The sequence below is a fragment of the Coffea arabica genome, chromosome 5e, assembly GCF_036785885.1.
Source record: "Coffea arabica cultivar ET-39 chromosome 5e, Coffea Arabica ET-39 HiFi, whole genome shotgun sequence".
Lineage (NCBI taxonomy): Eukaryota > Viridiplantae > Streptophyta > Magnoliopsida > Gentianales > Rubiaceae > Coffea > Coffea arabica.
This window is the reverse complement of record NC_092318.1, coordinates 47,754,633-47,766,810: the sequence shown is the minus strand read 5'-3', so window position 1 is coordinate 47,766,810 and position 12,178 is coordinate 47,754,633. Positions and strand designations below refer to the sequence as shown.

Here is a 12,178-nt window from a genome sequence, read left to right as displayed (position 1 = left end):
TCGGTAAATCAGAAGTTTGAATTTGGAATTTTTCGAAATTTTGGCATTAGATTTACCAACCGAATTCAATTTCAAATTCACCAATTCTGATTTCGAATTAAATTTGAAATTTGGTAAATTCCAATTTCACCGAATTTGGAAGCCTTTTTTTCTTTTTTTTCCCTTTTTTTTAAAACAACTTCTCATAATTTACTATTTTTGGTAAAACAACTTCTCACCGAATTCAGACAGAATTAGGTTTTGCTCTTTTTGTCCTTTTTGGAGTTTTGTTTTGTTAGATGTATTGTTATTATGTTATATAATATAAATTTTATATTACATATATTATTAAAAAATATATATTATATATATAAATATTATAAAACGAATTTGAAATCGAATACCAATTTTGATTTCTGATTTCAAAAACTTCATTACCGAATTTGAATCGATTTTGCATAATTCAAAATCGGAAAAAATAGATTTCCATTCTGAATTCCCGAATTACCGATTTCAAAAATTCCAAATTCAATTCAAATTCGATCGATAAATCAGAATTTTTCGATTTTGCACATTCATAATTATGTTATAGTTTACCTTTGTTATAGGAAAAAGTTATTTGTACTCTCATTTTTATTAATTACATTCTTACTATCATTTTAATTAGATAGTTATTATTTATTAAACTGTGTAACAAAACAAACAGTAAGAGTGTAAATAATAAAAAATGGAATGTAAAACTGTTTGGATTGTAAGTTATTTGGGATTATTTGGGATATTTTTACTGTAGCACTTTTTGTGACGTGATGTATGTGAGATAAAAAGATATTGGGAAGATAAAAAGGTGTATTGGAAATTGTAAAGATGATGTAAGCAAATAAAATTGGGGAAATATGAAGCAATCCAAACAATTTTATTTTCCCAATTTTATTTGCTTACATCATCTTTACAATTTCCAATACACCTTTTTATCTTCCCAATATCTTTTTATTTGCTTAAACCCTTTGCCTTCCTCCCCATTCTTCGTCACTTCTCTTGCTCACTAAAAACTTGCAAAAACAAAGAAAATGGCCATTTCCGCCACTTGTGCCGCAGCCAGATCCATTTTCCGAGCATCCCCTGTCCGCACTGCCGCCGCCCGACTTGCTTCCCAAGCCAAGCCCTCTCGTTCCGCCTTCACCTTTCCTTCACGAGCCAACATCCTCTCTAATCGCATTTCCAGGTATTATACCTTCAGATATATACAGATTTCAGTCGGAAAATTGCAATCTTAATCTGCATATGTCTATCAATGTTTTGTTAATTAATCACTTACTTAATTAATTAAATTTTTTAAAGGTCTCCGGTGGAAATGAGCGCTTGCATAGAGTCGATTCAGCCGTACCACACCGCCACCGCCTCGGCTTTGATGACCTCCCTCCTGACTGTCTCTCGCTGTGGTTACGGTTGGCTTCCCGAAGGTAGAAACTATATGTATATTACAATTCTTGAGTTTTACTTTCGTTGAATAATTTTCTTATTTTTATGTGTTTTGTCATTATTCTGGCGAATGTATCGATTTTTTTGTTGGTAAGCATACTAGCTTTGTGTTTAAGAAGTTCATGTACAAATTTTTTTTTTTGTTATCGTGCGTTAGACAAAGTATGATTTTTTTTTTGGGCTCGTGGAAGATTTAGTTTGGATTTTGTCACATATATATTCGCCATGGTTTGTTTATTTGGTGTTCTAGTGAGTAAGTTTTCTAATTGTGCTGTGTTCTGTATGACTAACATGGTATTGCTGTTGACGATTAATTTAACTTTCAGTATTTATCTATTTGTTTAAAGGTTGACCTATAAGCTCTTGCGGATAATAAGCAATACACAAGGTACATGTTATGAGTAAATTTGTAGATTTGGAAGATATGTGGTGTAAACGCATTTTTAATGCAAGGACAATCTTGAAGGGATTTTAGGATTCTTTATTTTTTATTTTTTAAAAATAGATCTGGATTTCCTTTTTTTTCCCTCCTTGTCAAGGGGAAGGATGGAAGAAAGTGAGACGAGTGCAATTGCTTTTGAAAATATTGGGTTGATATTTCTTATGTTTTCTTTAGTGGAAATAGGCTTACAAGTTGCATTGGAAACTAATCAAATGCTCACTCTAGCACATTCGTGATGAACTCAGGGAATCTTGGAATAAGGATCTTTAAAAACATTTTAGTGGGTATCACTTTCTGTAACTTCAAAGACCTTGCACATTGTTTTGATGCCGAAAGGAATCTTCAATATCTCGAAAGCACAAAATTGAACTTGAGATTCTTTTGACGAGTGTGAAAGCTTGCTTGCCCAAAAAAGGATTTTGATATATTAAAATTTGGTTAATTCTGTTGATGGACTCGTTCTTCATTACTCTCCATTCTACTCCTAAAGTGTATTGGACTAGTTTATGCTGTTGTTTTTGCAAAACCAAGATCAATTAGCACTGGAGGGTGCCTTGTTATCTGGATTATGATTCCATATTATTTAGTAGGATCTTCTGTTTAGCAAATCATCCTTTCCTATAAAGGACTTCCACCTAATAAGAAAGATGAATTTTATATTTTTAGTCATTTCAATCTCTGCTTGAATAGGTTCCCTAACCATCAGCTTTTTCTCCTTGATATAGGTATCTAGCAACATCTTCTAGGAACCTCCTTCAATGTCCTTTCCCTCCATTTCTGCCTGTGGTAAGTTAGCGTGTTCCAGGATGCTGTCTAGAAGTTATCTAACGCATAAAAACTCATCATGCAGAAACTGGGAAAACATCAGACTATTCAAATTTTAAGATATGAGTTTCATTCAGAGAGAGAAGAATTCCTTGTCATAGGCTAGTTGATTGAATTGACTATTTTTCGTACTATAGAATGCTACTCAATCCATAATTTTGTTCCTTTTGTCGTCTGTTAAAGGTTAGTCAAAATGTCGTTTTACCTAATTTTGTAATTTGATATAGAAGTGTATTCTTCCATTTTCCTCTTGTAGGCTGTGACGAGACTAAATGAAGATGGCAAAGCAAAGAAGATTACTTGGATATGTCTACGTTGAAAGCCATCAGTTCAGTTCAATTAGAAAACATTCCTTCAATAGACTAGACCTTTAGGCTTCCTTGTGGAATAAAATAACCATAGTTTTTGATTGTGTAGATTGACAATGGTAGTTTACCTGCTTACATGTGGTATCCCCTGAGAAGCTTAATGATGTAATATTACTATATTATGGTCTGAAATTCAATATAGCTGGTTTTTTGATGTCTTTTTGTCTGAGATGGCAGCTATTTGCAGATGTTTTAAACACCAGATTTATTGTCTTTTTTTGTGCACTTTTGTTAGATGAAAGCGTCATTAGTAGATGTGAGATAATCTAAGTAGAAATGGGGTTGCTTTGGAACTTACAAGTAATTCTTATGCAATCAGCTTGCAATGATGATGTGTGATGAGTATTTGGAGTGCTCAAGCAAATTATAATGAACAAGTCTCAACATTCTCATTCAATGGCACTAAGTAGAGGTTTCAACGAGCTGCGGAAAAGTTGTTTTGGATGTCATTCCTTCCAAAACTACAGATTGCTTCTTTTTGGTGACTTCTAGATTAGACTTCCAATTTCTGCCATTAGATGCTAAATGTCACCAATTGACATGGATGTGAGATGTATTTATTGTTCTATCTTTTCTAATTCATTTCAAGCATCGTCATTGTATGAAGTCATCAAGGCAATATTCTTGATTTCTCATGTATCAAGCAGCTTGCAGTTATAATGTATGATCAATTTTCTACTATCCTCCAAAGATACTAAAGCCCGCTTTGTTTCATTGCAGACTTTGGTTTGTGAATGGGTGATATGAGTAATTGACCCCATGAGATGCCAACTATATGCCATTTTCCTTGCAGTGCTTTCCCTTCAGTATACTGGTCTTATATCATTTAGAATGTAGGAGTGATGGTGGAGTAAGAAGAGTCATCGCTGGTTTTTGGTTAATTATTGCGTATTTGATTGCATGATAAGATTTACTAATATAATAAGCTTTCCACTATTGGTGCCTCATGTTCATATTGTTTTTAACTATGTACCGCTATGTGATGGTAAAAAAATTTGGTCACTTTTTGTCTGATATGAAGGCTTTATTGACCTCTGACAGGACAATTTTAAGTGTCTTGATGGTAAATAGACTACTGTTGGGGTTAGTGGCACAATAATATGTTGATTTAGATCATTATCAATATGCTAAAATCTACAATCTTTGTTTTGCTTGATAGGCGTCAATTTTGATGTCTATATGGGGTTTGAAATAGATAGTCCCTCTTAATTTGCATCCAGAACTGAGTGCTCTGTGGGGTGACGTTCCAGTCGTCTACTGCCTGTTCACCCCCAACCAAGAAATGTGCATATGTTAGTATATTCCTTTTGATAACCGGGGTCGTCGCTCACTCATATTTCAATTATTTCAGATAACTAGGCAGATTTGGAGCTTCGGATGATATCAAGACTCGGAGGGATCAAATGACAAACTTTAGAATGGATTTTCTTGAGTTCCTTGAACTCTTCTTTGGCTCTCTAACTGCATTTGTTAAATATTATTCATCGATTGGAAACGCTCTGGCAGACCGATTGTGAGGTGCCGTCTGATTTTATTCTATCACCTAATATTAGGTCTACCCTGTTTAATCTAGATGATGAATCTCACATTTTAGTTTGGCTTTGCAAAGTAAAGGTGAGTTAATTGTTTTCTGTTCCAAAGGAGTGGAAGGGTTAGGAAGGCAAATTAAGCCTAATTAGTTGGCATAACCTTTTTAAAACTAAAAACTTTTGGCTGGGAGATTCTGCGAAATAACATCTGATCTGGTTCAACGTTCAACCAAGCTCAAAATACGGACATCGTGCTACCACATCCAATAACTTTTCTTGAGGACCCTTTTTTGGAATTTGTGAAGATTTTTGTTTCATAAATTTCATCTTACAAATTATATAAAAACTGTCAGCTTGATTTGCTGCTTCCCAGGGCAACGACGGACGGTTATTATGGCGCTAGTTTTGTTTCAGTATGTTTGTGGCACTATTGACCGCGAAATTCTTAGCTTTATTTCAATGTGTCGCCTCAACAAAACTAAGATGCATGTGATTCTCCCGAACTTGCTGCTATTCTCTCTGATTGCAGATCCCTGATCAAGGTGATTAGCCCTTATATTTATGAAGCATAGCTGGCCAGAGGCAGATGATTGTATATCCTGAAATGCAATAAACCTCAATGTGTATGAAGCACAGCTACCCAGGGTCAACTGGTGGGCAGGGGTCTAGGAGAATATGGAGTTGAAAGTAGTGTACTTTCTCTTTCATTCCAACGCTTTTCAGCAGCTAAATATTTCTGGAAGACATACATGAGCTTCCCGCAATTGTTATTGAAGTCCTAGTTTCTACCGATAGAAAAGAACCTCTGTACAGAAAAGAACTGCCACAATGGAAACTTTGGTTTGACGTTCAGCAAAGGACCAGGATCCTTAAAATGCCCAAATTTAAAACAAGGAACTCTACAAACTTTTTTTTTTTTTAATGTTTACTTGTAAGAAGCTAAAACCAAAGCCATCCAGAGCTCAGACGGAATTTCACTTCATGCAGGCAAGGATATCAGCAAATAAGGCTTATGATTTCGTAAGCCATGATAGGAACGACCATCACTTGTACACCCCAAACACTAAGCAACATGCCAAAGTTTCCAGACAGATGAGGACAGAGAGTTAACAGGAAGATATATCAACAAGAAAAGTCTCTTTACTTCTCCTTGAAGGAAGTCAAAGTACTGGCACATGTGATGATGCAAAATAATTTCATTTAAACGAAAAATTACAGACATTTAGTTCACCCTGATCATAATTCACATGAAGAAAAAGACAAAAACCTCCTAGTTACCTCAATCAATTCACTTCCACGGAAAACAACTTATTCTTCCACAACATTTACTAATTCATACTCAACTAAAGACAGATTGTTGTCTTCTTTGGCAACAAAATTAGCTGGTTCAGTGACTTCAACACGACCCCATTTGTCAACTGCTAGCCGCATGGACCCCTTGAACATGTCAATCTTTGCATTACGAAGAATCAAAGTGGTGCCTGGTATCATTATATCAACTGCACCCAAGAAGTGAAATAGGAAAAATCAATATTTAGAAGCTAAATGAGAATGGCAAGACAAATGTGCCAGTGCATATAACAGAACAAAGCCTTGCAAACATCCCATCCCCTACTTCCAAGTTGAGTACACAACCAACATAAAATCATTCTGACGAATCGTGGAGTCACCAAGAGTTTGAGATTTGCAAACACAAACACATCAATCTGAAACAGAAGCACAAGCTGAACATGCTGACAAATTTTTAGAATGTAATATCCTAAACACTTAAGAAACCAATGCATCCATGTTTAAAAGAGGGCATCAGTTGCTTATTATGAAGAGAACTGGAAGTTTTCCGATCTGTATCTCCTGGAATTGCACAAGCTAAGTAGAGTTCGTGCTCCACAGACAATGTTATGCTTTTAGCCCATACATATACACATCACCTGCTACAATGGGCATAAGATCATGCGTCCAATGTGAAAGGCATGGATTATTAGGGTTTCGTGAATCTAATATACAACTAGCCACATTGTTAATGATGCTAGCCCTCCTTGAAGATGGAGTTTCAGCATGTATCAGCACAAAGTTTCCTTTCTATGGATTAGTCCACAAACTTCTTCAGGGATCGAATGTCTTAAAACTTCAGCACACCTATTTTAAGTGTCACAACAAGGGAGAAAATTTCAAACTAGACTTTTTATAACAATAGTAGATACAGAAGTGTCAAAACCATTTCACAAGTTACATAAAGTGCTACTATGAGGTCCACATAAATCATGGATCCTTGATGAACACTACAACACATAACCTTCTCAAGACTTCAAGATGGAGAAAAAAGCGATTAGGTTGCACAAGCATAAGAAAAGTTGACCATAAATTCCAGCAAATGAAAAAGGTAGACACAGTTGACCTAACTACAATTTTTACCACCAGAATAGCCAATGAAACAGCTCATTCGCTCTTCTCAATTGCTACGAGCACAATTTTACATCAGATCACATTGGCATGCTTCGTTAGCCAAGTATACAACTGATGCACAACCAAATGTGCTTCTGTCCCAGTTTTTACTAGCTCTATGCACATTCAAACAGCCTCTTTTTTTAGGAGAAGAACAAAAGCTTAGTTGTCCTAAAACAAACTCAAAACTCTTTAATCTCAAATATCAAAGCAGCAAACAAAAGCATGCCCAATTTCGCAATTCAATTTTTTTAACATTCAGGTTCCTAGTTTGAATCCTTATCTCAATATTTTTCTTCCTAAAGTGCCTGACTGCTAACGCTTTTCCTCTACTTTCGAAAACCAAACAACCAAAAGACCATCTTTTATCCAAGTTTTCTTCATTTTTTTTAATACCCAAAAAACAAATGAAAATGGAAAAAAAAGGGAAAGAAAGAGGGAACAGATTTTATACTTTGCTCATTACGGGCAGTGAAAATAATGGTTCCGGTCTCATCACCAACAAGGCATTCAGCTATGCGTGGGCGGGGACGAGAGCTGAGCGGCGCCGACGACGATCTGCCGCCTCCGCCTGCGTTAGGGCCCTTGTTCACGATGGCCTGGGCGCTAACAACCTTTACGGTTAAGGTGTGCCCATTGGTGCCAGGTTTGAGATCTTCCACTTTAACAAATACGGGTTTCCTCTTAGCACCCGTCGTCGTTGCCACCGTTGAATTTGGTTTCGCCGCCGTAGCCATTATGTAAACGATAAAACCCTAACCCTAATTTGACACAATTGGTCAATTGATATATAAGGTGATTTGGATAAATAAATAAGAAAATGGGAAAAAATAGTAGGGATAATTTCAGAAACCTCTCCCAGATTTCTAACAATTTTACCAAATACCCTTAATATTTTGAATATTACACTTACCTCCCTTAACCCTATAAAATGACCATAATAACCTTAATATGTTAATATTTTTCATGCAATTAAACAACCCACTCCTAATCTTGTGCATATGAATGTATCACACAATTAGACATTTAATGGGAATAAAAACAAGATTCACTCATGAAAAAACCGTTCTAAACACAATTTTAATATATTACAAATTAGTTTTAGCTTTACTTGAAAAATTTAGAGATGAATAGAAAAAGATGTAAGTTGAAGTTTTAAAAAGGATGGAGTTAGTGTTGGTGTTCCAATATTTGAAGGATAAGATATTATAGAATGTTTTGAGTTTAATAATATTGATTTGTTTTTTTTCTTTTTTAACTTAGATTAAGGTTTTAGAATTTAAAGACTGATAGGTGGTGGTGATCATGATTATAATGGTACTAATTTGAGATGTGGAAATATGAAATGTTTAAAATAGTAAAGATGATGGTTGAAAGTAGGTTTAAAATTTTATGCATGTTTGATTTTTTTTTTTTTTTTAAGAATTTTTATAAGAAGGTAAAATGAACTTTACAATTTCATGAGAATATTTGGATTATTCATTCAAAATTTTTACCATTGAATGGTTTTTGTTACCAAAATGGTAAACTCATGGAAGTATGTGTAATCTTTGAAACTTTAAGAGAATTAGGTGAAATTGTTAAAGATTTTTGAAATTATCCCAAAATAGTAATCTTTATCGTAGGGTTTTAGGGTGGGCCTCCCTTTGACAGAATAATTGCTATTGTAGTCCTTCAAACTTCTACAAAATTTTGTTCCTTAACACTTTTGAAAACTTTTGAATTTAGGGCCCAAAAATATATTATATCTCAACTCACATTTTGAATCTCATCATCTTGTCTCATTTGATATGGTTTAATATCCTTTTAAAGTACATTTGATATGGCTCATACAATGTGTCATGTGCCAAAATGCTTAGTAATTTATTGCAGATTTTGGATGGAATTAGTATTAATGACCATTCATAAACATAGCTAGAAATTATTAAGGGATGAATGCACATTGTCGATTATTGGAAGAACTATTACCATTTCACACCTGAATAAATTCCATGCAAAATTTTCTCTAATGTCATTTAGCAATTGAAAGCATCTAAACTATAAAGTTTGCTTTGAAGAGGGAAGATAAGTTCCAAGTATCAAGGGGTAATAACTTCACTTCAATTTTTAAGCAACCTATTTGATCCATTTAAAAATCTCATTGCAATCCATAACATTTAAAAGTAAAGACTGCTCTAGGTGGAATTTCAAAATACTAAGGATTATAGCTAGATGTGTATATTGCAGAAATAAAAGATGCTACAATGTTGCTAATTGTGTAAATAGAACACAACAGAAGTGCCAAGACTATCTTATTTATACGATCAAGTTTACAAATACTTGTTGGCATCTCTACTGCAATGCTACACAAGTCAGCTTTCTGGACAAGAGGGGACTGGGGGAGAGAGTTTCAGGTCAGCTCGAAAGCAAAGTAAGGGTAGAAAAGAGTCAAAGACTTTAGGTACTCAGATTTAGCCATTACTTCTTTGGCTCATTTTCTACAACAATCATCGCCCGCTGTAGCTCCTCCTCCTGCTCAGGTTCCTTGGCTGCTTCGACCTCTTCTTCAACCTTTGCTTCTAAATGTTGATGTTGCCTAGAGTATCTAACTATTACTAGACATATGAATGCTGCAACAGATCATCACAAACATGTTAAAAACAACGTGCAAATTTTACAGCTTAAGCTTTCCTAACACTTCTATGTACATATTACCAACGCATGCCCCAACATCCTCCCACAAAAAGGTTAGATGATTTGTAGTATTTAATTGCCACTTTAGCAATTTTGTAAGCAGGGCAACCACGAAGTATTCTACATAACAACATTCAGTCTCCTAGAGAGGTGAAGTTTGTTAACTGTTAAAGGATTACCTGCAAAGATTCGGATTCTGATGCTTGTCAGATTCCAAAAAGCTGTCACCGCTGATGCTGCCACAACCTTCTTATGAGAGCAAGCTCTCCATCTCTCCAACATCCAAGATTGTAGATAATTAACTGTTTTTACGAATGAACAATATCTTCTGTGATCAATAAGGAATAATATAGTTACTGTAGGTAGGAATTTGGGTAACTTGTACTACCTTTTCTGCATATCTGAACCGAGTAAGAGGAGTATAGCTTCGGACAAGTAAAGCTGATAAAGAAGCCTGTCAAAATCATAAAAATGGTAATCACATTTCCAGGCAACAAATCTCTCATAATTTGTAATCAGATGAATTCTATAATGCTAATATTATCATTAAGGAGTGATCTTACCAAGTGCACATAGTCTCCGTAGAGTTAAAAGATGGCCGTACTCAGCTCCAAGAAGTAGGAATGGTACTACCTAATGCAACGCATGACACGTAGCTGTTTAACACTTCTGAACAATGCTAAACTGCTGAAACTATCAAAATGGCCTCGAGACCACACAGATACCTTTAGGGTCATTGCTGGCTCGCCTGAAAACAGCTCCCTTGTCTTTGAAATTGCTAGATTCGCAGCTGGAAGTATCAATCTCCCTACTCTTAAGATGTCTTCATCCTTTAGCTTAAATTCACGGTTATTTCCAATACCATCCCTATGAAGTTACCAAAAACTAAGAAAACAAAAAGGAGAAGAAATTGATCCGAGTCTTCAAGGCATTAAAGACGAAAATCACCTACCTTTGACGGACTGAGTTTGTGAAGAATGACAATCCCAAAAACAAAAGCCCCAGCTGAGACATGACTGAGAAAATGCTGAAACAATACCGTGTAAACTTGTCACATATTAATGTTAAAATTAATATATCTTTAATCAAATCTGACTATTGGAGCAGAAGTTGAACGTACCTAACGTTGATGCCACTTGTAAAGCAAGAAGAGACGAAGCAAAGTGAACCAAAACCAAACCAAAGGCTCGATTTTGCAACATCTTTCCACATAATCAAGTCACTTATCACTTGCCTAACCCCATCCAGATTACACTCATACTCATCATTTGTTTCTAATCATAAAATCAAACATCAAACAAGCACAAAATCAATAAACCAACAAAAATTTTTAAAAGCAGGAATAATTCATAAAGCAACAAATAACTTAAAAATATCAAGATTTTCAACACAATCTGAACATACTTGGTGACGGAATTGAAGGGACCAAACTGAGCTTATCCTTCTTAGACCTACCACCACTATGCCTTTTCTTCCTTGGCTTCACCACCATATCTTCTCCACCACCAAAGTCCTTCTCTTCCCTCATATCTTGCTCCAACCGTCTCCTTGACCGCCTATTATTCCTCGGAGAAGCATGAGCCAGCAATCCGAGAGAAGCATTCCTATTCTTGAATCTCTTCCGAGCCCCATTTCCCTCGGCAGCTGCTGCATCATCAGCCATTTCAAGCCTATCCGCGAGACGGGTTTTCGATCTTCTTAGAGGAGAAGGCGAAAGAAGTAGGAGTTCGTGAAGAGGAAGCCCGTAAGGAGACTTTGAAGGTGAAGGAGAGGCCATAGTTGGTGAAGAAGGGACAATTTCAAGAGAAAGATTTGGGGTTGTTACTTCGTTTTGCTCGTTGTAGTAGCGGAGTTTTGAGAGTCTTGAGGCCGATTTGGTTCTGCTTTTGGGGTCAGATCGATGATAAGGAGGTGTTGGATCCATGGATTTCGGATTCCTTGGCAAAGATTTTGGAAATTTTGATGGGTTTTTTGAGTATGGCATTCTTGATTCTGAAATAGGTGAGGAGGAGAAAGAGAAAAGGGCAAAAAAAAAAGAAAAAAAAGAAAGAAAGAATAGCCGTTAGGGAGACAACATCTTTTCAATAATTTGAAATTTAACGGCGGCAGTGGGTTTGTGGGGTTTTACTTTTGTAACGATTAGAAAACGGAGACAAGTCCGTTATTGTTCTTGACTTTTATGGGCTGCATGGGCAATGCCAACGGGGGTTCAGAAAGCAACTGAGCATTGGGACTTTCTTGTACTTTAAGTAGTTTTTTTTTTGTTACTTTAAAACTGACACTTGAGATTCTAGCAGAATATGTACCGTTGTATTTGGATTGCATTTTTCGTAATTTTTCATGGAAAATTTAACTGTAGCGATTTGATGTATGTGAGGGAAAAAGATAATAGGGAAATGTGATCACGGAAAACGAAATAATTTTTCGACGGAAACCGGCAA

At 35.7% G+C, this 12,178-nt stretch overlaps 3 protein-coding genes across 9 annotated transcripts; 1 reads left to right on the top strand and 2 right to left on the bottom strand.

Annotated features, from left to right (window-relative positions):
- Window positions 1–985: 985 nt before the first annotated feature.
- LOC113688616 (protein NUCLEAR FUSION DEFECTIVE 6, mitochondrial-like) lies at window positions 986–4,724 on the top strand. Of its 6 annotated transcripts, none has more exons than XR_011814360.1 (4): window positions 986–1,201; window positions 1,318–1,439; window positions 2,626–2,686; window positions 3,413–3,774. XR_011814360.1 is itself a non-coding variant. In XM_027206491.2 (3 exons), the coding sequence occupies exons 1-3, from the start codon at window positions 1,047–1,049 to the stop codon at window positions 2,999–3,001; spliced, it is 297 nt and encodes a 98-aa protein (XP_027062292.1). In that variant the 5' UTR covers window positions 988–1,046; the 3' UTR covers window positions 3,002–3,247. The 6 variants fall into 6 exon arrangements, 1 of the variants encoding a protein (XP_027062292.1); XR_003448006.2 differs by lacking the exon at window positions 3,413–3,774 and adding an exon at window positions 2,956–3,247; XR_003448005.2 differs by lacking the exon at window positions 3,413–3,774 and adding an exon at window positions 2,982–3,247 and having other exon boundaries at window positions 987–1,201.
- Window positions 4,725–5,742: 1,018 nt separating this feature from the next.
- LOC113688615 (uncharacterized protein At4g28440-like) lies at window positions 5,743–7,863 on the bottom strand. Its single transcript, XM_027206490.2, has 2 exons — window positions 7,519–7,863; window positions 5,743–6,121 (listed from the first exon to the last, which is right to left on the bottom strand). Exons 1-2 carry the CDS (start codon window positions 7,799–7,801, stop codon window positions 5,931–5,933), a joined length of 474 nt encoding a protein of 157 aa, XP_027062291.1. The 5' UTR covers window positions 7,802–7,863; the 3' UTR covers window positions 5,743–5,930.
- A 1,454-nt stretch (window positions 7,864–9,317) lies between these two features.
- LOC113688613 (reticulon-like protein B17) lies at window positions 9,318–11,751 on the bottom strand. Of its 2 annotated transcripts, none has more exons than XM_072048868.1 (8): window positions 11,196–11,751; window positions 10,858–11,011; window positions 10,690–10,764; window positions 10,463–10,604; window positions 10,301–10,370; window positions 10,126–10,191; window positions 9,917–10,039; window positions 9,318–9,673 (listed from the first exon to the last, which is right to left on the bottom strand). In XM_072048868.1, exons 1-8 carry the CDS (start codon window positions 11,719–11,721, stop codon window positions 9,522–9,524), a joined length of 1,308 nt encoding a protein of 435 aa, XP_071904969.1. In that variant the 5' UTR covers window positions 11,722–11,751; the 3' UTR covers window positions 9,318–9,521. The 2 variants fall into 2 exon arrangements, with proteins under 2 accessions (XP_071904969.1, XP_027062289.1); XM_027206488.2 differs by having other exon boundaries at window positions 11,142–11,746.
- Between the last annotated feature and the right edge of the window lie 427 nt (window positions 11,752–12,178).